The sequence below is a fragment of the Pipistrellus kuhlii genome, unplaced genomic scaffold, assembly GCF_014108245.1.
Source record: "Pipistrellus kuhlii isolate mPipKuh1 unplaced genomic scaffold, mPipKuh1.p scaffold_m20_p_3, whole genome shotgun sequence".
Classification (NCBI taxonomy): domain Eukaryota; kingdom Metazoa; phylum Chordata; class Mammalia; order Chiroptera; family Vespertilionidae; genus Pipistrellus; species Pipistrellus kuhlii.
The window spans coordinates 131,568,586-131,594,418 of NW_023425529.1; the positions used below are offsets into that span (position 1 = coordinate 131,568,586).

Here is a 25,833-nt window from a genome sequence, read left to right on the forward strand (position 1 = left end):
AATCTCAGACACCTCTCATAGCAATATGTTTATGGGTGTATTTCCTAGGGCAAAGGAAACTAAGGAGAAAATAAATAAATGGAACTACATAAAATAAAAAGCTTCTTCACATAAAACACACACACACACAAAAACAACAACACAAAAAACCATCAACAAAATGAAAAGGGATCCCAGTGTATGGGAGAACATATTTGGCAATATGATACAGCTGATAAAGTGTTAATATCCAAAATATATAAGGAACTAATACAACTTAACAGAAGAAAGACAAACAACCCAATTAAAAAGTTGGCAAAGGATTTAGACACTTCTCCAAAGTAGACATAAAAATGGCCAAGAGATATACAAAAAAATGCTCAAAGTCACTGATTATCAGAGAGATACAAATTAAAACGACAATGAGGTAACACCTCACACCTGTCAGAATGGCTACCATCAACAAATCAACAAATGACAAGTGTGGCAAGAATGTGGAGGAAAGGAAAACCTAGTACACTGCTGGTGGGAATGCAGACTGGTGCAGCCACTGTGGAGAACAGTATGGAGTTTTCTCAAAAAATTAAACATGAAAATGCCATTTGACCCAGTGATCCCACTTTTGGAATAATCTTAAGAAACTAGAAGCACCAATAAGAGAGAATGTATGCACCTCTATGTTCACAGCAGCACAATTCACCATAGCTAAGATCTGGAAACAGCACATGTGCCCATCCATCTGAAAACAGCCCAATAAATGCCCATCAATAGATGAGTGGATGAAAAAGCTGTGGTGTACTTATACCATGGAATACTATTCTTCAGTAAAAAAGAAGACTCTCTTATCCTTTGACACAGCATGGAGGGACCTGGAGAGTATCATGCTAAGTGAAATAAGTGAGTCATAGAAAGACAAGTATCACATAATCTCACTCATATGTGGAATCTAAGTAACAAAATAAACTGATAACTGGAGTGGATTCAAAGACAGGGAAGCATGGAATAGAGTGCAGAATCTCAGTAGGAAGTCGGGGGAGGGTAACTGGGTGGGAGGTAATCAACCAAAGACCTTGTATGCATATATGCATAACCCATGGACACAGACAACAGGGTGGTGAAGGCAGGGGGTGGGGGTGGGGGGCTGGAGGGAGATAATGGGGTGGGGAAGAGGGATATATGTAATATTTTCAAAAATAAAGAATTATTTAAAAAATAATTTAACAGCAGATCCTGTGCTGCAACATATTATAAAGATGTGAATTTGGAGGGATTTAAAGTATAGCAACATCCTGGAGGTGCTTCTTTTCATTGTAAGCCAGTGGATACAGGGAAGTTACAAACTGGCTCATGATTATATGAATGGCACCTATAAATGAAATCTAAATGCAACCTGCTATTACTTACTTATCAACACATTTGGATTAAAGAAACCAGGAAGGCTAGGGATTTGGGGAACTAGAAACTTTGCATATTAAAGTCCTTATAAATTATAATTTTTGCCCTGTAAGTAAAAAAGCAAAGCAGTGGAATGCTCTGGTAATTAATAAAATAACATAATCAGTATTACCTACAAATAACGAGCATGCAAGAACCCACACCAGGGTGATGAACATGCTGGCAGGGAGTATCTGCCACATATTGGAGTGGGCAGCTATGTCTTCCTTAGGCCTCTCCTACCGCTCCTTTTTCTGCCCCAGTCACATCAACATCATGGGAGTTTTCTAGACAAAAACTTTCTGCTTTAGCTCATAATGAATTAAGCATTCATCTTATTTCATCTGCATTTTCCCAACAGTATTAACTGCTGAGCAGCAGAAAGATGATTGGACAGTGTGCAAAGACCTGGGTTTATGCCTCTGTGGACATGTTACGTTTTGGAAAGTGGGTTGAACTGAACCCGATGATGCTGACATCTCTTCCACAGTTCAGAAATTGATAATGACTACATTTGGAAATGCTCAAATGTAGAGCTCGCCCTACTTAAAGGGCGAGCTCTGCACCAGCTTTCTGAGAGGTCTCCAATATCAAGGACTCCAGTGCCTTCCTCTTTTAAGGAGACAATTTAAATAAGAATGACTGTTCATAGTTTTATGGCAAAGATTCCTAGTAGTTATATCTTCCAGAAGGATCCTGTGAAGCCATGCCTAACATTTGCAACTGTCTGCGTTAAATATTTAAGTTCATTGTGCAGTCCATCTCCAACCATAAAATGTCAGTGTGAAAAGGTTCTTCCTGCCCTCCGCCCAGATGTGTGACACAGAACTTTATCACATCCAATGTGAAATGTGATTCACACCCAGACTGTGTCATCACGTGCATAGATATTCTATTTACTCTATTCAAAACCGGAGCTGCTTTGTGTATACAGCTGTATAACGTTGCAGGCATGTTGGTAAGAAATAAGTCATAATTGAGACTAATAATGGCAGCATCTAATGAGTTAGAGAAAATTACTTCTACTTTACTAATGAAAATTCCTATTAACAATACTTCATTTTCCATGTCATCATATACATTGCCCATAAAGTCGCTATTATGTAACACCCGCTACCACTGTTACATGATTGCTCTAGATTAGGGGTGTCGAACTCAATCAGAGAAGGGGCCAAAATCTAAAATCCAGCCTAAATCGCGGGCCGAATGGTTTACTGAACAGTCATAAACTGTCATTGTGATGGAAACGCAGCGGAGTGCAGTGATGACAGCGCGGTGCGGGCCACATTGCAAGGCCTGGCGGGATGGATTTGGCCCGCGGGCCTTGTGTTTGACACATGTGCTCTAGATGGATGTTCTGAGTGTTCAGCACAGCTACCATTACCACCATCATCAAAAATAATACATGCCATCCTTTAAAACTTTACAAATGGAGCAGGGTAGAAGGGAGACGTGCGCAGGAGAGGAGAAAGGGTAAAAGACTAAAAACGAGCACATACTAATATGGATGTCTTTGGGATACACTGATCTAGAAAATTTTGAAGCCTTAAATTAACTTATGTTCAATTTAGCCATATTCTCTACCAAGCCCCTTCCTGTATTGCTCCTACCAAACATGGGGTCCAAGTTTCTATTAAATCCTCAAGGATAAAACAGCGAAAAGATGACTTGAAAACAGCTGCTTTCTGTGGGTTTGATATCAGAATGTAATAGCTTCATTCAGAAAAGACCTGTAAAGAACAAAAGTCTATCTGCACATTCAACTCTCTAATAATGTTCGCCCTATTCCCCCCAATTTGCCTCCAATGGAGCAAAATATTTTCCTGGCATTATCACAAGCAAGAGAAAGTGACAAATGATCTAAAAAAAAAAAGTTTACATAGTTATTGGGCAAAGGAAGGTGTGATCAACTCTTAGGGCCAATGGTGAAGGAAAGAGGGGAGATATAACTCATGAAATAAAGAAGGAAATTCATATGCCATTCTGATGGAGTTTATGTCTGACCTGGGTTGCTGTCTTTCATGGCCTGTATTGGTGCAATGATGTCGTGTTCTTTACTGGGATGCTAGTATTTCCTGACAGAAGTTCTTATTGCCATTCTTCAATCCCTGGGAGTTAGCAGGCAGTTACAGCAACCTGGCTCCATCCTAACATCTGTTAGGACCCCTTACATGCTGGTGCTTTCATCTTCTCCCTGGATACGCACATGTTACATTTTCTTTCCATTCGAGCAGGCTTGTCTGCCTTGAACAGAAATTCTTTCCACACATTTCTTCGTCTCCAGAGGAAATGCTGCCACAGGGATGAGGCCAGTGGATGCTGCCTCTCTTATTAACATTTTGCAAAGAAAAACACCACTTAAACTTTTAAACCATCTTTACTCAATGATCAACACCGGTTTGATAGCTCAACCACAGCCACTGACATTTACAACCTACCAATTGTCATGCCTTTTCTATCCCTAACTTATAAATTCCAGCCTTTTCCTGCGGTTTAATTGCTTGTTTGATGAACACCATTATTTTAACCTGAATGAAGCATTTGCTAACTCGGCTTCACAAAAGCACCTCACATCACTCACATAGAGTGTTTGCAGAGCGCACTCAATCCTGAGCCACGCTAGTGTTGAACTTCACATCTAATTCTATAAATTACTTGTATTTGGGGGAGAGCAAAGGTCACTTTTCCTCCACCTCCTTTGCTAAGCATGCATATTTAAATTTCCTGGACTCTCAGAGCCAATATTTCACAAAGAAACAGTAAGTGCTTATCACTTGACCAGAGGTATCAATAGATGCTGGGTGATTTATTTCCATGTACCAGCCTCGCAGTATTTACTTAAGGAATATCCAAGGTAATGCATACGATAGGAATTTAAACTAACTCATGACCAAATGAAGCACATGGCCAAATGCTCCTACTATAGTTCATTCAGAAATGTTTCCAGGTCCTTATACGTGTTTTTCAATTTATAAAGAAGGCACTATCTCAACCCTCTGCTTTTTCCTACTATTTCTGGGTCTTGACTCAAAAACCTTCTCCAGGGTGGGTTATCTCATAATCTTCTTCCTTCCTCTATACTTTCTCCCTTCGCACTACCATGTTTCCCCGAAAATAAGACATCCTCCAAAAATAAGACCTATTTACAGGTTTCCTTCTGAGTGAAATATAAGGCATCCCCCGAAAATAAGGCCCCCCTAGGCTCTGTCTCAGAATGCTATTGCTAAACATGAGAGATTTGGTCCACTGATTCTGAAAGAAATGGAGTCACAAGAAATTCACCAGGAAATTCAGGAATTGGATTGTTATGATGATGTTCCAGAAGATGATGACATGATTATTATTGTATAGATGAGTAAATTCTTGATACTGTAGGATTCACAGATTGTCTGGTTTGTGTTGACAACTACCAAACTACCGTACCGTAAACAGGTAATAAATTTCCTTTAACAATAAATGTGTGCCATATTCTTCTTCATGGAAAAATAAGACATCCTCTGAAAATAAGACCTAGCGCATCTTTGGGAGCAAAAATTAATATAAGACACTGTCTTATTTTGGCGGAAACAGGGTACCTACTCTCAAATTAGTATTAGAGTTGATGATATTTCCCCTCTGCACATTATATATCTCCTTAGAGCATTTTTATATGTATTATCTATATGACATCACATAATATTGCATATTACATATATGATGACCTACCCACACCCTACAAGACCCTTGAGTGAGCCCCTTGAGAACAGAAACCATGTTTTATTTATTTTATTAATCTAGCACTTTGCACACAGCCAGGGACAGTAAATAAAATTGGTGAGTAAATAAAAGTTGAATTTTACCAAGGCTAATAGTAAAAATCTTTTCTGTTTTTCATGGCTCACTTCTCAGAAAAAAAAAGTAGTAGTTTGAACTTACTGAATAATGTGCTATAAGTTATGTAGGAATGAGTTATCATTAATCCTCCAGGAAGCAAAAGTGAAGAAAATAATATTTTTTATTTACTCAATGTCCCACAATTAGTAAAACAAATTGTAGAAACTAGATCTCATAACTGACATTGTTGCACTCTATCTGTTAACTTATATTGCTCACATGAGCATCTCATAGTCTTTACATGTAATAAAGTTTCTTTAGTGCAATACGCTATGTGCTGAGAAGGAATATCAATTCCCTGCTGTCAGGAAAAGCCCCAGTTCTCCCTGTTCTTTAATATAATGGGCATCAGCGCTATTTTCCCCTCAGCTTCCTAGGTTGGGCAGGGGACAATATGCTTTAGTGATGGTGAGAAAGCATGTAGGAGGCCCCAGCTTTTAGACAGAGTGTAAGCAAATAGCTGCTTCATTTGTGTTCCTTTTCCCTCTCTGTAAAAGAAGAAAAGCATGCTATTTAACAACAGCACCAAGCTATTGTGAGGGTTAATTCGATTTAATGGGGGAAGGGAGGTGAGCTGATTAGATACCATTCAAATTCAAAGAATCATTATTATGTGTCTAAAAATAATCCTGATTTAGGAATAAAATTAATTTGAAAGCTCAAGCTTCAGTAATCATCTTCCCATACTTAAAAAAAAAGCCACGATTTTTTAATCAAAATCCCATTCTAAGCACAATTCAGTGAAGTAAAAATGGATACCTGTGCATTTTCACTTAGTTCTGAAGTAAGCAGTACACAGTTCAAGTTCAATCAATCCTTATTTCCTTCCTTCTTTTATGAAGATACATTACTAGTATGTTTAGAAAGAGTAATTTTGTGCAATGGAGTAGTTAATTTGAACATAATGGATTTTAAACCTACATTATTTAATTTTTTTGTTTCACATAAAACATTTATAAAACATCTTAAATTGCTCTTTTATAGAATCTAAAAGCCCAAGTGACTATTACAATCAGATAATTTGTGGTTGAACTAACTTTTCAGGTCTTTTGTGATAATTTCCATCTATATGTCTGTTCAAAAGCTGGTCAGTGAAAGAAGATATTTGTATTCCCCAAATCTATCTATCTATCTATCTATCTATCTATCTATCTATCTATCATCTATCAATCTATCATCTATCTATCTGTCTATCTATCTATATCTTTCTCTCTATATATATAAAAGCCTAAGCAACCATCAGACTGGTAGCTATGACATGCACTGACCACCTGGGGGAAAGCACTCAACACAAGAGTGAAAACCATAAGCATAGAAACACAGAACAGACTGATAAATCTCAGAGGGAAGCAGGAAGGTGGAGGGCAGGAAGAGATTAACCAAAGCTCTTACATGCCCAGTGTATGGATTTGTGCACTGGTGGGGTCCCTTGGCCTGGCTGTGCCTTCTTGCAATCCAGGAGCCGTCGGGGGATGTTGGAGAGCCAGTTTCTGCCTGATCCCCACAGGCCAGGCTGAGGGACCCCACTGGTGCATGAATTCGTGCACCAGGCCTCTAGTTTAAAAATAAAATCCCTGGATACTTAAATCCCCATCAGAAAAACACATACACATCTAAATATTAATCAGCAAAATTAATATAATAGACTAGAGGCTCGGTGCACAAATTCATGCACAGATGGGGTCCCTGTGCTGATTTGGGGCTGATGGGGGCTGGCTGGCTCGGGGAAGGAACCGTGTGGAGGTTGGCTGTGGGAATGCCCTGACCAGCCCTGATGGTCAGTGCATGTCATAGCTATTGGCCAGTCGTCAGGTCATCTGATTGTAATAGTCACTTGGGCTTTTATATATATGTAGAATAGAGGCCGGGTGCATGAAATTCATGCACCAGGGAGGAGGGGTTGTCACTGAGCCCAGCCTGCACCCTCTCAATCTAGGACCCCTTTGGGGGATGTCTGACTGCCGGTATAGGCCTGATCCTACAGGATTCAGGCCTAAACTGGCAGTTGGCCATCCCTCTCACAATCCAGGACCACTGGTTCCTAATTGCTTGCCTGATTGCCCCAAACAGCCTCTGCCTGCTGGCCTGATCACCTCCAACTACCCTCCCCTGCACTGGCCTGATCACCCACTAACTGCTTGCTCCCCTGACAGCCTGATTGCCCCTAATCGCTTCTGCCTCAGCCCCCACCACCGTGGCTTTGTCTAGAAGCAAGTTGGACATCTGGAAAATGTCCAGTTGACCGGTCTAATTAACATATTACCCTTTTATTAGTATAGATTACTTTACTATGAAAATCTTCATGAGAAGTAGAAGTTGGTGCCTGAAAAAAAATCTGAATTATTGCCTAAATATCACTTAAAAAGCTTATAGTATTTTCCAAAATGGGTGAAGATTTTTTAAAAAAAATTAACAGTTGACAATCCTGGGAAATATATTACATCTGTTATTAAAAAAAATATTAAGTTCAGTTTTTAGTGAGTAAAGAGTTTTGGCTGGAAAGGAATTTTCCAAAGAAAAGGGAGAGAATGTAATTCAGTTAGTAGAAACACATTCTCTGTAGGACTTTCAAACTTTCATTTCATGGCACACATAAACTAATTACTAAAATTCTGCAGCATGCCAAAAATGTATTACATTTTTTGCTGATCTGACACAAACACAAAAATAGTAGGTTTAATTTTGATACATTCACCCCAGAGGGCTATTGTTGTTTTAACCATTGTCATTTTTCCCCCCATAATCTAAAAGAGGTCAGTGTCCCTGACTAAATAGTCAGGTATTATATGCTTTAAGAATTCTTGAGGCACACCTGTTGAAAATTGCTGCTCTGCAGAGGAGCAGAAATAATTATTTTGTTGTAACACAGATATATTACAATTTCCCATAAAACTTAAACATTGTCATAATTTAGACTGTGTACTCACCAAGAAAACTTCTGATTATTCATTCGACTTCCCCTGACCCTTGATACTGGGGACGGATGTACCCTGTAAGTAGATGAGAGTAAATGAAAAAGCATATTCCCAATTACAAATGAACATGTAAAAAGGAATCTGGTTTATAAATAATATTTTAGATTTACTTTATGATCGAATCCCCAAGGACTTGATCACCTCTTAGTAAATGGATGCAGGTAAGGTCCTATGCCTGCAAACCTGCAGGGTCTCTCATTTCCGTTCTGTACTACCTATAATAGGACAAGGTTTCTCATATGTTCACTGTGAAGACCCCCAGTTTTAAGAGGACCAGCAGTTTTAATCAGTTGATTTCATTCATTCAATTCAACAAAGAGTTGCTGGCTACCTATACCTTGTGAGTTGTAGGAGTGGGTAAAAATAATGTAAAGTATGGACCTGCCCGAAATAGGCCTTTTCTGCTACCTATTCCTACATGGCGGGAGGAGGGAGGGCAGGAAGAGATAAACCAAAGCTCTAAGTGTACACTCTAAGTGTACACTTCCTCAGTTAACTTCTAGACTTAAAAAAAAAAGCAAGATAATGAGGGGATCAGGATATGCCACTCCAAAATATGCTACTTTGGCATGAGGATTATTTTCAGCTAAAAGTAATTGAGAAACAGCAGACATAGGAGGAGCTCTCTATCCTCTTTTTACAGGCCTAATAGCAGGACATAAACTTATCTTTTGGAAAGAAAATTTGCACTTATGAAGGTATCCCTCTCTCCCACACCAGGAAGAGTAGTTCATGATATAACTTTTATCACCAGAGTCAGTACTGAAATGAGTTTGCCTAAAAAAATACCCTTATTTACCATTACTTTTTCTGTTTCCTAGTCACCTTCTTACAATTTATCCCTCATTGAAGCCCAGATCCCCTTTCTTTTGACTAGTCCTTTCTCCACACTTGATCAGTCTTTGTTAAAATCCTAATAAAAGAGTAATTTGCAAATTGACCATCACTCCAACACACAAGATGGCTGCCCCCATGTGGTCAAAAATGGCTTCTCCAATGTGGACACAAGATGGCCACCACAAGATGGCCAGCAGGGAAAGGCAGTTGGGAGGGACCAGGCCTGCAAGGGAGGGCAGATAGGGGTGACCAGGCTGGCAGAAGAGGGAAGTTGGGGCGACCAAGCCTGCAGGGAAGGCAGTTGGGGAGGGGGAGTCCCAGGCCTGCAGGGGAGAGCAGTTGGCGGGGGTGGGAGGGTGGGAGGGGAGAGACAGGCCTGTAGGGGAGGGCAGTTAGGGGCAAACATGCTGACAGGGGAGCTGTTAGGCATCAATCAGTATGGCAGGGAAGTGGTATGGGGGTGATCAGGCTGTCAGGCAGAAGCAGTTAGGGGCAATCAGGAAGGCAGGCAGGTGAGCAGTTGGGAGCCAGCAGTCCTGGATTGTGAGAGGGATGTCTGACTGGCCTTTTAAGGCCTGATCCTATAGAACATCCCTCAAGGGGTCCCAGATTGGAGAGTGTGCAGGCTGAACTGAGGGACATCCTGCCTCCTGTGCATGAATTTCGTACACCAGGCCTCTAGTGGTATATAGCTCCAAATTCTAATCGCCTTTTGTGTTACTTATCATTAAGTACTTTTACATGTTTGCATGTTATACATATAAACTGCTGGGTTTTTTTTGTCTCTTGCTAATTTGTCTTTTGTCAATTTAATTTTCAGCCTCCTCCCCCACTGAACCTGGGTGGATACAAGAAAAACTTTTTTCCTCCCCTACAATAATTTAAATCCAAATATCCAGGAACAGAATCTGGAGGAGGAAGGAGGGGCCAATAGTTATTTCTAAGAAAAAGACCTTCTAGATGTGATGCTCTACAGTCTACAGCTTTGGGCTTTGAGGAATGGAAAGTCAATTCAAAGTAAAGACTAGACTGGTTTACAAGCTTCCTGGGATGGAGTCATCCACTGCAAACCTTTTAAATGTCCATGACGTCCTGTCCTGACACCTTTCAATCACAAGCTAGCCACTGACCCTCCCCCTCTCTGTGGCTCACTCACTGGCAACACCCTATGCTCTACTTCCTGCTTCCTCCTGGCCAACTTCCTGCTCTGTTCTAACATTACTAGGATTTAGCTTGTCTTATCTTGACTCTTTATGTCTCAGACATTACTCTTTATTTACAAGACAAGAAAGAAAACAGGGATTTTAAATTCCCGTTTAAGTCCGGTTAGAACCAAAAGCTCCCAGGTTCCTTAGAATCCCGTTTTCCATGAGTGTTCAGCAAGTGGAAATCATTTCAAAATACATAATACAGTGCTAGCCACTCAGAAGGGCCAACTTGCAGTCTTTCAGTAAAGCCAGAGCCAGACTGCACTTTGCACCCGGAAGGCTTATTTCTTCCAACATCCCTTATTAACATTCTTTTCCTCACAGCACTTCTCAATGGCTGCTGCAGCTGAGCTGCTCAGCACAGATTTTCTGCTCTGCATGGGGGAGGGGATGTTAATTATGCAGAAAGATGGAGAGAGGCCAGACAGCCCCTCTGGTGAACTGTCTCATTCAAGCAAGGCCCGCTTCCTGCTGTTTTGCAGCTACAAGGATCACCTGTTGGTCTTGGCACTGGGCCAACCTGGGGCCTAGCGGAAATGACAGACTGGGCTAGAAATGAAAGCCTGATCCTAGTCCAGCATCCCAAGTTGAGGAGAGAGGAAAAAAAACATGCCGTAAAAATGTGCAGGAAGTATAGGAAAGGTAACAAAACTCTCTTTTTTTCTTCTTTTTTATTTCAGTTTGTCTGCTTGAAAATACAGTCATCATAATGAAACTCTGAGCCAAAAAAATGTCTCCCCAGTTAAAGGCCCTGTCCTAAGGGGAAACGCCGGAAATCCTCTTGAACTTTCTCTATATCCCCACTGGGGTGTCAGAGTTATGCTGCCCAAATAAAGCTTTAGAAAGTAATAGCCCAAATGCAGTTATTTAATTCACTCTATAGCCTTTAAATGTTAACCTCTTTTATTGCTTCCTCCTTAACCCTGGTATTTCTATTCATCATGATCATTCTGCCTGTTGAAGTTTACTAGTAAATAAATGCTCTTATTGATGGTTCTCATTGCATATATCAGCAGAGAAAAACAGGCCTGTTTAACCTTTAATTAGAATGTTCTCTAGGTATTTGTATCTTGCAGTAACACTTCATTGACCCATCCATGGAGCAAATACTATAAGCAGGTGATTTCTGTAACTGTTTGACAGTCTTCAAAGAATTCCTAAAATGATAGCATTTCTTCAGTTAAAATGGTAAAACAAGACATTTTTTCCCCCAGCCCCAAATTAGTAAATGGATAACCTGGAGCTTATTTCAGCTAATAAAGTATACCATAAATGTTTACATTTCAGCTCTCTCTCAAATTTTGTTTCTTCAAAAGGCTGGGCATTGTTTTTTGTGAGCTCGGTCTTTCAAGTCTTTGTTGCAGCACTTTTGCCATGGCCTGCCATCTTTCCACATGTAGCAGCCAGGCAGGTAGCAAAGTCAAAACCCCAGTAGGAGAAACTACCACCTCATCTGCATGCCATGCATTATTCATGACCCCCTGATTCCTGCACCTGCATCTAGGCAGGAAGCTTGCAGGGAACATTCATTATTCTTCCCTTAGCCTCACACAGGCTTGATTACTGCTAAGCCACTTTGTTCTGTAACTAAGGGTTTCAGGCCTCAGTACTAACTGCTGGATATGGAAAGAAAAAAAAAAAAAATCACCATGCTGAAGAAAAGGGCAGTCTTAGTTGTTGTGTAACATGTATTGAATCCTACAATGTGCTCTTCTGCGACCGACAGTTTGTGTCAGATGGAAATGCTCACATTGGTGATTTACACTGCATAGAAAAGGGGAAGCTGTACCATTCAGGCCATGCACACCAACTGTTCTATTTATACACACTCACTCAGGGTCTGAGGCAGATAGCATTTTGCCCATGCTGGGCTTCGTTTTCCTGCTAAGCATGGGGGGACTTCTTAGACATCTCAATACAGAAATGACTCTTCCTTCTCTGGGCATAAGCACCAAAGGACCTAACTGTTAAGGTTTGTATTTTAATGACTAATATTTGTAGTTAAGAGAATAGGATCACTCTGTTTTTCAAATTTTTCACGAAGCAACGGAGTGGCTGGTGGTTGGAAGTAGGATGTGAAAACCGGACACCCAACACAAATCACCGATCACTGAGGAACTGCTGGGGGAGGGAACCGATGCCACCTTTTTACTATCCCCATCGCTGAAAAGCAGGGCTGACTTAAATGGGGCCATTTACATTCAATCGTGTAACCTCCAATGAAATTAGGATGAAACGGGAGACACACACCGAGTAACCAGGCTGCCTGCGATGGAATTCCAGCTCCACCACTGATCAACAGGGTCATCCTCGGGCAAGTACTGAACCTCTCTGTGCTTCAGTTTTGTCACCTGTACAAATGGAGGCAACACTGATAACCACCTTCTAGGGCTGGGGGTTTAAATGAATTCATAGCTGTAAAGTATTCAGAATAGTGGTTGGTACCCAGGAAGAAGTTAACTGTTATCACTAGCAGAGCTGATTATATGGGAAGGGATGGGAACATGGAAACTGACTATCCAGCTCATTCCAGTGACTAAGACAATACTGTGCTCTATTGAGCCTATTGTGCTTTTATGACTTCCCTAAAGATGAGGTAACAAAGAGAAATGAACACATATAGAGTAATATGAACCAAATAATGTGATTTATAAGATATGGTTTACCCTATGGTACCTCATTTTTCTGTTGTTTATCAGAAGACCTATTTTCAGTTATGTCCCATTCAAGAACAAGTTAATAATCACAGCAATACAAAATCACTTGCATTTACTAAGACCTTACTATAGGCCAGACACCATGCTTAGGACTTAGGAACATTAACTTATTTTATGCTCATATCCTTATTACCCACATTTTAGGTTTGAGAAAATAGGTTTACAAGAGTTAGATAACTTGCTATGGTCACACAGCTAGTGAACAGTAAAATCAGAACTTGAATGCCTATATCTTCTCTGAATACCAGACGCAGATTTTTCAATCCTAACTTAAAGGGGTTCCTTCCTTTCACCCTAGAGGTTTGGTTCAGTGGATAGAGCATTGGCCTGCAGAGTGAAGGTTCAATTTTGGTCAAGGCTCAGTCCCCAGGAGGCAGCCGATCAATGATTCTCTCTCATCTTTGATATTTCTATCTCTCTCTCCCTCTCCCTTCCCCTCTGAAATCAATACAAAATATATATTTTTAAAAGATGTTCCTTTCTATATCTTCTCAGTTTCAAAAATTGGTAGCATCCTTCACCCAACTGCAACCTTGGAATAATATTTGAGCCCTTTCCTGCTCTTACACTCCATATATTAGATAGACTGCTTAATACTGAGGAAAATCAGAATAAATTATTATTTCATACACCAATAAAATATTTATTGTAGTGAATTACTCATTTAATAAGATTAGAGATTTTCATTATCAAGATCATGAGAAATCATTATGTACAAATATTTTCTATTCTTAAGTTCATTTTTTTTGTTTTTTTCTTAGCCCATACTTTCATCCATATTTTTTCAATTATTGTACATAATACATACTATAAGAACTCAGTTTACTACATTTGTAAAATATTAATCTAGAAATAATTCCACAATTATTTTTAAATACCAGCATTTACCTATGCATTATCACATGAAAGACAATTTTAAAGTAATTGTTGGTATTGCTTCTTTTTCATACATAGTTGTACTGAATACAACTCATGGTTATTTAGATGAACCTGAATATTTTTATTATAATATATACATATACATATATACATTACACTTGACCCAGTAAAAATAAGCATGCAGTTATATAGAGCCATGATAATTCAATGAGAAGCAGGAACTATTCCTCTTTAACTCTCCACAACTTGCCCAGTATTGGACCCTACATATGGTACAAAGTAGGCACACATAACTTATTGCTCCACTAGTAAAAGGAGATGATGAGAACTTATAATGTAATAATCTGGAAAAATAAGTAAGGAAATATAACAATGTGACACATATATTCATATATTTAATATATACTAAAGATAAAGCACAAAGTATAAGAGGAAGTGAGAAGTGATGTAGCCCAGATGTTGTCCAAGAAAAGTGTTGGATCCACATCAGCCTACACCCTACACCATGGGCACAAAGGACCCATTAGAGGCCAGGGGCCAAAGCAGAATGTCAATCACTTCCTTACCTTTGGAGGAAGGTGTGGAAAATTAGTAGCCATTATGGAGAGCCTAGTGAAATGTAAATGAGGCCTGTAGTTTATTTAGTTAATAATGATGAACCAATGACAATTTCTTGGTTTGAATAATTATACTATGGTATTTCTGCAACTTTAAAATCCTAAAATTAGTTTAAAGTAAAATATCTTAAAGTGCTATTCTTTTGCTGGGATAAGAATATAAGCAATATAGATTTTCTAAAAATGACTTTTTCCTGTTTTGTTTAGTGACATAGTTTCTACTCTATATATGTTCATAAATATAGAGTACATCTATGTGTGTGTACACTCTCTCTCACTCACTCATTTTTTTAAGTAAATAAACTCATCAATTATACTACTTTCACCAACATGGCATTTTAATGCACTAGGTACAGACTTATTAATGTGTTTGGTATGTTGAAAAGTAGTAGGAAGAAATAAGTAAAATAAAAGAAGATGAAGGTATTTTAAAAGGTTAATAATGCTCATGTCTACAGAGCAACAATTTGTGGAACCTAACATTTATCCAGATAATATAGATCCCAAATTCCTCCTTTCATCTGAGACACCCTCATAATTGCTTCAATTTTCCACTTCATTTTGCATGTTTATAAGTCTGACAGATTATTTTGCAGTGTTTAGTGTATGGTACAATAAAGTCCCTGTCCTTTATTATGTGAACTGAAAAGTACTATGATTTAGTCATTAATGTGGATGGAGTTGGAGGAATTTCATGAACTGACAGACATTCTGACTGGTAGTTATTTTACTAGTCACACTGGTAATGCCTTTTATTCAGTGTGCTCTGTTGAGAAAGAATGTAAGTTGTTGAAAAATTACCGGTACTTTAAATGCTTTTATTGCCTTTGGTTGCATTAATTTTGAGATGCCTCATTTAGGCTAAAAAAAAAGAGGCAACATTCAAGTATGTAATATGGGCATTTTGTCAGCTGAAAATGGATCTATTAGAATATAGTATTCTCTCAAGGTGTTTTAGCTCACTAAGCTGTACCATTTTTCTTTTGAGTAGACAAAATTTTTCACCATTTGGTTCACAGCCTAATGAAAATGACAAAACTAGACTTCAAGATGATAAGCCATATTTAAGGAGAAACTATAGCTTGTATTTCACTTACAATAAAATTTCAAATGCTAGAAAAATCCCAACCTGGTAATTATATGTAAACATTATCTTTAATTATCTATCCTATATAATATAATAAAAGCCTAATATGCTAAGTGTCTGGTTATCCGGTCAACCAATTAAAGCATAATATGCTAATGATATACTAAAACAGCTCAACCTCTTGCTATGACTTGCAGTGACCATGAGGGAGAAGACAGTTGACTGGTCAACTAGTTGCCATGATGTGCACTGACCATCAGGGAGAAGATATTCCTACCGGTAGGTTAGCTTGATGCTGGGGTCCGGCTGATTGGAACTGAGAGAGATGGGCTGGACACGCCCTGGAGCCTTCCCATGGTCCCTCCCCAGCTGGCCAACCTCCTGCATTCCCCCCAGGCCCAATCGTGCACTGGTGGAGTCCCTCAGCATGGCCTGCACCCTCTCGCAATCAGGGACTTCTCAAGGGATGACGGAAAGCCAGTTTCAGCCTGATCCCACTGGCCAGGCTGAGAGACCCTACCAGTGTATGAATCTGTGCACCAGGCCTCTAGTATATATATAAAATCCTAAGTGACTGTTATGATGGAATAACAGGAATGACCAGTTGCTATGACACACACTGACCACCAGGGGCAGACGGTCAATATAGGAGCTGCCCACTGGTGGGTCAGTATGCTCCCACAATGGGAGCGCTGCTCAGACAGAAGCTGGGCTCATGGCTGGTGAGCCTCTCCCGTCTCTGCGGTAGTGCTAAGGAGCAGCAAGTCAAGTAGTAAGGAGCAAGAAGTTCAGACTGTAAGTGGCAGTAAGGAGTGAGCAGGTGGGTGATAAGGAGCAAGCAGGCAGTGATTAGGAGCAAGGGGTCTGGATTGCGAGAGGGTGTAGGGCGGGCCGAGGATGACCCTCCCCATGCCCTCTTCCCCTCCTCGCCCCCCTCCCCCGCACCCCCAGTGCACAAATTTCATGCATCAGACCTCTAGTTTTAAATAATGTGTTTAAAGGAAATGAATTTATGTATTGTGTGTGTGTGTGTGTGTGTGTGTGATAGAGAACTCTGATTTATCTCTTGGAAGACACCCTTTAAATCAAAGGGAAGTCATCTAAGAGATGGATTCAGTACTGAATTCCAGACAATCTGATCAGTAGGCCACAGAGGCTGTCCTCTCATTGCCCAAACTGGAGGACAAGAAGCTTGGAGAACTTTAAGGCCAAGGAGCCAGGAACTGACTTACTAGCTTATGCAGAGAAACTTTATTTCCGAAACTGACCAACTCCTGAGACCAAGAACTGCCAAACACATCAATCAGCATGCACAGAATTAAAGACATTTCTGGAGATCAGCAAGGAGTATATGAAGTATCACACACCAACTTACCAACAGATTGGATGAATAGCAATGCACTCACCATATAAGCACTTCCAAAATGCACCCTCCACCACTGATCCACATCATTTACACTAGCTATGCTCACATTCACTATTCCCTTCTCTGCACCACTGTCAGTCACCAGTCTGCCCTTTCCTCTGCTTCTATATCATTGGCCCAAGAGGTTACAGAGCTTATCCTGTGGAAACACGCATTGCTTATGACACTAACAAAACAGGCAAATCCAGCTGGTTTTGATTTTTTGATTATTTCTGAATTTAATACTGAAAACTATACTAATATTCTGGCTGCTTATTAAGCTCTGATCATTAGTATGATTGGAAAAAAAAAGATAACTAAAAACAATTGATTAAGATGCATTAAGTGCTACTATGTTCAAGGCACATCCAATTTATGTAATATCAAGGTTGTATAACAACAATACAAGGTTAAGAGTCTCAGTTCTCTAAATAGTTGTCACAATACAGTAAATAATAGAAAAATAGAAACACTCACTACTCCAAGAGGTCAGAGGAGACAAAAATCACTTCAAGATAATGGATGAGGTTTGGGTTGGGTCTCTTAGGACACAGGGGAAACAGCCAAATGTGCAGGTGTGCAGGTGAGGACACAATTATGAGCAAACAGGAAGATGTGGGAGAAATGAGTAGAACATGTGGCAGACTTGGCTGAAGGAGGAGTCCACAAAAGACAATGCAGCCCTGACAGTGGAATGCCTTTGATGACAGGTGACCCATGTTTTGGGATTTTTCTCTCAGGAAAGTGCAAGGTTGCCGGAAGAGTTCATTGCAGAGCAGTATTGTTATCACATAAGAATTCATCTGACAGTGGTGGGCAGAATGGAAGGAAAAGATAATCCTGATGATACTGCAGTGCTTTCGATGCAAAGTGGCAAAGTCTAAATGGAAGAGGTTTCAAAGGAAGGGAGAGAAAAGGACAGATGAGATAACAAGAAGGATTGGTAAAACCTATTGACACTGGATAGAGGAAGGTAAAGGGAATAGTCAGTTCTGAGGCCAGGGGAATGTTGGGAAACATGGTTTAATTTTAGGCAGCTGGGAATAAGTAGTTGCAATTCAGGAATGAGAGTAGGCTTTCAGGAATGGATGTGAGTTTCATAAACATCAAGGAGAAAGCTGCTGCTGAAAAACCAGGTGAAATTTCTCAATAAAAAACTACAAAGACAGGAGTTGCAAGGGTGCTGGCCCTGATATACCTTACAATGGGGATAGAGGAAAATAATCAAAGATGTGAAAGGAAAAGTCAGCAAGAGAAGAGGAAAACTAGCAGCAAAAAATAATATCGGAAGTAAATATACACCGAGTGGTCAGATTATTATGATCTCTGATTATTATTATATTACAATAATCTGGCCACTCAGTGTGTGTGTGTGTGTGTGTGTGTGTGTGTGTGTCAGAGGCCCGGTGCATGAATTCATGCATGGGTGAAGTCCAGCCAGCCTGGTTAGGGGAAGGGGACATGGGCAGGTGCCTGGTCTGCCTGCTGGTCGAACTCCTGGTCCAGGGGACAATTTGTATATTATACTTTTATTATATGAGATAGACAATGAGTAGCCAGATTCTTATGCATTCAGAGATCATAATAATCTGGTCATTCAGTGTAGTTTCTCTGTCAAATTTTTTAAGAGAGAAAGAACAATTATATGGGTCCATTAGTGATCATCACCAAAACAGATGGTTGGAAAAGCTACATAAAAGCTTTAGAATGTGAGTGCTTCAAAGTGAGGATAAAGAATGGTGGGGAACAACATCTGCTTGAGAAATTTTTCATGAAAGAAGAGAAATAGCTGGAATTCCAGAGCAAATCATTTGGTTTTTCTTTTTTCCTCTCAAGAAAATGGAAGCTCTATTTCTGTATGCTAGATAGAACATGCAACTGAAAAGAAGACCTAAAATTATAGACAAAGGAAAACTGAGTAACACATATGGACAAATATTTTCTTAAAAGTGAGAGCTTACTCTGAAGTTTATACTGCACTAAGGGTTTTACTAAGGCTAAGTTTAAACAATCAAGACAAACTAAGTCTCACTTAGCCGCACAACAGTCTCTGAAGTAGGTATCATCATTCCCATTCTGTAAATGAGAAGAGCAAGCTTAGAGAGGCTGTTGCATACCTAGTCCAAGGTCACACACCTGAGCTGAAACTCAAGTCTTGACAGCCACACCCCACTTTAAAAAAAAAAAAAGTCCCACTCTGTTGTTTTTTTTTTGTGAACCAAGAAGTAAATCTATCTTTTAAAAAATATGTTAAGTAGAGATTAACTAGAGTAGAAGGATATATAGCAAAATTTAGTTACCACTTTAAAATATATATATATATTTTATTGATTTTTTACAAAGAGGAAGAGAGAGGGATAGAGAATTAGAAACATCAATGAGAGAGGATCATTGATCAGCTGTCTCTTGTACACCCCCCACTGGGGATGTGCCGGGAACCAAGGTACATGCCCTTGACCAGAATCGAAGCTGGGACCTTTCAGTCTGCAGACCAATGCTCTATCCACCGCTTGGGCTAGTTATCACTTTTAATTTCATATTCACCAAAGGATGCTGCTTGCAATTGAGAATTGTGTACAAGTGTTCCTGAAGTAATCTAAGATCTTTACATGATCCTATAATTTGTACATCAAAATATTGCTTATAACACACATATCAGTCTCTCTCTCTCTCTATATATATATATTTGTATATGGTATCATAAAAAACACATATTTGGTGTTTGCCCCAGGTTCCTGGTACAGAGCTCCAACTCCTGGAATTTTCTAAGTGACAGCAGAGTCCTTTGTAATTCATAGCAAACCCCCTTTGGCTGCATCTGAGTTTATGCTAATGAGGTGACCCTTAGTAAAGGCCATAATGTCCACCAGGGAACCAAGCATGTGATTAGAAGGCTTGAACATGGAGCCCCACATTGCAGCAGAGGAAGGGGCCAGGATCGAGTTTAATCAGCAATGGACCGTGATTTTTCATCCTTCATGCCTTTGTAATGAAACTTCCATAAAATGCCCTGGATGACAGGATCTAGAGAGCTACTGAGCTGATGAACACCTGCGTATGTTGGGAGGGCGGCAAACCTGGAGAGGACCTGGAAGCTCTGCACCGTCCCTCCCCTCTCCATCACCTTACCCTGGGCAGCTCTTCCATTGGGCTGTTCCTGAGTTGCATCCTTTACAATAAATTAGTAGTCATAAGTAAAGCACTGTCCTAAGTTCCATGAGTTATTCTAGTGAATTACTGAATTTGCAAGGAAGTTATAGGAACCCCCTCTCAAATTGTTGTCCAGACGGAAGTGTGGGTAGTACTAGTATGGGTGCCATCAAGAGTGGGGGCTGGACCCTTGACCTCTGGCATCTGTGCTAACTGTGTAGTTAATGTCAGCATTGAATCTGAATTGTTGGATTCCCTATTGGTGTTAGAGTATTTGCTCGTGTTTGGAAAAAACCCACACAATATAGTAGTATACAAATAATTTTATGTTGGACTTTCCTATTCCCTACGTGGTCTGGCCAAACACAAGAATAACGCCATTGTCAACAAGCGAGATTACGATTTTTTAAGTCTATAAAATTAAACCATCTACAAAAAATTCTGCAAAATGTTGTTCGAAATATTTTCCCCCCTTCGTCATCATTATTAGAAAATGTGGAAAGATGAATGGCCATAAAATAGGATTAACCTATATTTAAATCTACCAATTTTGATGACTCTCTTTTAAATAATCAAGACAAACTGAATTTACAAAATATGATTAGAACAGTTTGCTTAAATTTGTAGTCCCTGATTAAATACAGATGTTATGCAAAATAGGCTGGGTCTGGAAATTATCTACAAAAGCAGCCTTATTATTTAGCATTATTTTTGCTTTGAAAAAAAAAGAAAGCAAGACTCTTCAGAATCCCAGTGATGTTTGCAAAAATAAGAAGAATCAACCTAGGAATAAAGAGAATAAAAATCCACACATCTATTAAGCAACACAAAGAATAGGCCTACAAACTGCACATTACCAAACAGAAAAATAGAAATGCCATGATTTAAAAAACACACAAAAAACTGATGACATTAAAATAGAACCAATTGATGTTTTCACTCTTACGTTTCCTGCATAGGAGATCTGAGGAAAAAAAGCAATATGATTCTGTGGTTGTACAAGGAATACTATTACAATTCAGTATTTGAAAAGAATAATTAATGAATCAAAACAATTTCTTAGTTTCCACTGTTTGCCAGGCCCAGTGCGAGACATGGGTGATGTAAAGATGCATAAAATATTGCACCCACCTTGGAAGTACTTTTCCTGACGAGATAGTTCAAATATCATAGCCATTTCAAGGAAGGGCCACATATTGCTTGCTTCAACCACCAGCAGTAGTAGTACAACTTACTGGCTGTGCTGTCTATGAGTAAGATATGGAAGCTTCATGCCTCAGTTTCCCCATATTTACAACGGGGTACTTATATCCTGTCATTCAGAACAATGCTTCGAGCACAGCAGGTGCTATCAAAGTCTTAGCTCCCATGACAACCAACCTTGTCCTTGCCTAGCAGAGTCCCTGGCTGCAGGGTGATGTCTGCTCAGGGCTGCTTGTGTGCCTGTCCCATTTTCCTCCCAAGCAGAGGCAGTAACTATGAGGAGGCACTGAGCACAGGTTAAATGCTATAAGATGACAATGAAGATTGTCACCAATTAGCCAGCTTCTAATTTGTACATAACTAGAGATATTCATTGTGAAGAAATGTAAAACTTTAACTGTTTTAATAAAAAGTAACCAGGTTATTGCAACATCCTATTAAACAGCAAAATAAATCATTATAGCTGAAATAGACTATATTCTATTAGAATCCTAGAATAACCAGTATTGTGGAAACTATAGATTAAACTTATTACACAAATTATCTGCACAAGTATGACCCAGTGGTGGCAAGGCGACTTTAGTTTCTTTTTGATTTTGAGTCTGTACATTCACAAATGTGGTGTTAATTTCCTATCAGATGAGTGGCTGGCATGGAGTCAAGAATGTTTACTGAGGGGGCGGTTTTTGGGGATGGGTGAGAAAGATGAAGCAATTAAGTACTAACAAGTAGTTCAAGAATAGTCACAGAAATGGAAAATAAAGCATTGGAAATATAGTCAACAATATTCTAATAACACAATTATGTATGATGCCAAATGGGTCCTTGAAATATTGGGGATAATACTTTATAAATTACATGGTTGTTTAACTGCTATGCTGTATATCTGAAACTAATACAAAATAATGTTGAATGCCAACTATCCTTTAAAAAAATTATATATATATATATATATATATATATATATATATATATATAATTGATTTTTTTTACAGAGAGGAAGAGAGAGCTAGAAATATCGATGAGAGAGAAATGTCGATCAGCTGCCTCCTGCACACCTCCTACTGGGGATGTGCCCGCAACCAAGGTACATGCCCTTGACTGGAATCAAACCTGGAACCCTTCAGTCTGCAGGCCAACGCTCTATCTACTGAGCCAAACCGGTTTCAGCCAAAATGCTCTTGAAAAATAAAATCAAATAAGTAAATACATTTAAGCGGGGGGGCTTACTATCGTAAATGAAGTAAAGGGGCGGTAGGGGCTCTGATCTGCCAATCCGGCTGCTAATGGTGGCTGTGCCCACAGAAGCATCCCAGCCCGGGCCGGGCAGAGCAGCGCCATCAGCTGGATGGATTTATTATATTCTGTAAGCTAAGCTGTGTTGAAGAGCTGGAACTTTGAAATTCCCTTCCGCTCACATACATACAATTATGCTAAGTATATGCCTGCTTGCCTGTTTGAATCCATGCAAAGCAAATCATGGATGCATTAAATTACAGCTTTTTTAGGTAACAGCATGACCAACATAAAGGTTCAAGGGTTTTAAAAATAGGGTATTTTATTTCATACGTGAATTACTCTAGAATGCCAGTGTAGTCTCCTGAGAGTCTGCATATACCCTACATGTTTACTTTGACCATGAATGTATCCACAAGTATGCAATTTAGAAACACATTTGCACAATATTAAATTTAAATGATACCATTCTGTTCTTCCTATAACCTTTTATAAAAATGTAGCATCTTCATGAACTTTAATGTCTTTGTTTAATAAACCATGCATTTGTCTAATGCAGACACAGTCTTAATATTGGCTAGCACGTTAAATTTCAACATGCATAAGCCCTGGCCAGGTGGTTCAGCAGACTGCAGCATCGTTCCATACACCAAAAAGGCTGTAGGTTCGATTCCTAGCCAGGCACACACCTAGGTTGTAGGTTAGATCCCAGAATAATATAAAAATACATAGAATATTGCAATTGATGTTTCATTCACACCCATGTTTCTGTTTCCCCCTACCCTTCTCCCCGTCCCCCTCTCTCCTTTTCTCTGTCTCTAAAATCAATAATAAACACATCCTTTGTCGAGATTTTTTTTTTTAAGAACTTCAACATGCATATATATGCCAATTCCAAACCACCTTCAGTTAAGTTCCCAGAACACTGCTGAATTTGGTATCCTCACAGCAATTTTTAACATGAGATCAAAACTTTTATTTTTTTTTACAAGAAATGCCTGATTTATTATTTTATTCACTTTTTGTTTAATTTACTGGGTGATACTGGTTAATAAAATTATATAGGTTCCAGGTGTACAATTCTGTAATACAGGGTATAGGAGGGATAAATGGTGATGGAAAGAGATTTGACTTGGGATGGTGAACACGCAAAGAAATGCCTGATTTAAATCACTGTGTTTATTAACATTTTTCCTGGATCCAGAAACAAAGCAAAACAAAACAGAATAGGGTTTCTATTAAAAAAAAAAAAGGGGGGGGGGGGGAATCACAATTTCTGTTGCTTCCCACAGCTTCACTTCTGCATAGGATGGCCAACATTGCCCTCCAGGCAGTTCCCGGGACTGCGCTGGCCATTGATTCTGTAAAGGACAGGTCTGCCCTGGACACACAGAAACCAGCTTTTTGCTCTTGTATCAAACACATGTTCCTTTCATCTCCATGCCAGCTTTCTAGTTCTGTTGAAAAAGATTTTGTTCCATGCAGTTGCTTTTATCTCTTTTTGATTTTTGTTTTAGAACATTTCAACTTTGCATATTAAATTTCAAATTAAGGAACCAGCTAGAAAAAATGGAAATTCTCTGCAATTACTTTTTCTTCTAACCGGTGAAACTGGCACCTTCACAGTCTGCTAATTATGACATGTAGGACAGTGAGAGTCGGTGAGAAATGACTTGTTTTCATACCTTGGCAGTCGATACTATACCTGTCCTCTCAGCGAACTGCCAACTTCCTTCTAGAGAAAATTTCACACTTTGTGTACATTTCAAAATATTTTGCTGCTATTTCTGAAAGCTATTAAGACTCAATTTTCTTGGAACTGTAACAGTTTGAGTCATTAATAAAACTCACAAGTACAGAGAAAGACTTTCATTTCACTCAGTGAGTGAAGAGCGTGAACTGCAGCTTCATAAACTGCATCTAAATAAAAGGTTTGCATGCCCTTGTTTTTCTACAGATATTTCATTTTTCTATCACTGGTCTTTAGTGAGGCTGGACTGGGGTCATGTGACACCCTCTATTTGGGAAGAATGTAGCTCACAGGACACCTTCCCCCTGTTATGTCATTTATCTTCACAAAGTCCAGTAGCAGGACCTGAGTCATTTCTCTGTTTGCATTTGATAACTAAGCACCCTCAAGGGCTTGGGGGCTTGCTGGGTGTCCCAATAGTGCTAGTCAGACTGAAGAGAGCACCGATTCTAAATGTATTTCTTTTCCTACTACTGTGACAGCATCCCTGGAGCCAGGAATAATTCTGGGCAGATGATCTGGTCCATGCCCATTGCACTCCCCTCCACCTTGCACCCTCCCCACGCCCCCTGGACTGAGGATAACACCACATGACTTGCCCTAGTACAGTCCGATTCTGGCCACACAGGGACTAAGAACTCCCATGTTCTTCCATAATGTAATAGGAAGGATGTTTCAGAGTCAGACAGAACTAGGTTTGGATCATTGCTCCAAAATACACTGCATATGATCTCATGCAAGTTACATAGATTCACTCCACTCTAGGCTCCTCATCCCTGAAGTGGGATAATAATACTACCTAATGGAGTTGTGAGGATAAAAAGAAATAAGGGATGTGGCCTATCTGGTTCATAACCACCCCTCAGCATACACTGTTTTCTTTCCCTCATTCCAAATCTCTGTTTACATATAATGGTATCAAGCTTTCAAATTTCATCATAAAGTAAAAGCACTTCAGCAAACCATAGTTGCTTACAAAAATAGATTTTAAGAGTCTTGTTTATGATTTTTTACATCTAATCCTCACATTTTGTTGAATTGTTATAATATATATATATATATATATATATATATATATATATATCCATCCTATCTAATAAAAGAGTAATATGCAAATTGACCGTACCTCTGCTACACCCATAAGCCACGCCCACCAGCTAATCAGGAGCGAGTATGCAAATTAACCCAACCAAAATGGCTATAGACATGAAGTGAGCAGGAAGCTTGGGTTTCCCTGGAAATGGAGGAAGGCAAGCTTTCTGCACAACCTTGATGACCGTGGACTCCAATCAAGGCTACAAAGTTTCAATTATAGAAGATAAATAAATCCCAACAAAAATGGAGGCAGCCACAGAGCTGGAGAGAGCAGGAGGCTTGAGTTGCCTCTGGTGATGGAGGAAGCCAAACTTCTGCAGCCCTGGCCTGCCTTGGCCTCCACTAAGGCTACAAAGTTTCAATTATAGAGTATAAATAAACCCCAACA

General features: G+C 39.5%; 1 protein-coding gene across 11 annotated transcripts in view; it reads right to left on the reverse strand.

Moving 5' to 3' along the window:
- The window catches only part of KLF12 (Kruppel like factor 12), a 408,906-nt gene that overhangs the window by 58,381 nt on the left and 324,692 nt on the right, over positions 1-25,833 (reverse strand). For all 11 annotated transcript variants that reach the window (XM_045588701.1, XM_036455691.2, XM_045588699.1 and 8 more), the window contains one exon: positions 8,214-8,276. In XM_045588701.1, the coding sequence (XP_045444657.1) occupies positions 8,214-8,276 (63 nt within the window). The remainder of the gene's footprint in view (positions 1-8,213; positions 8,277-25,833) is intronic.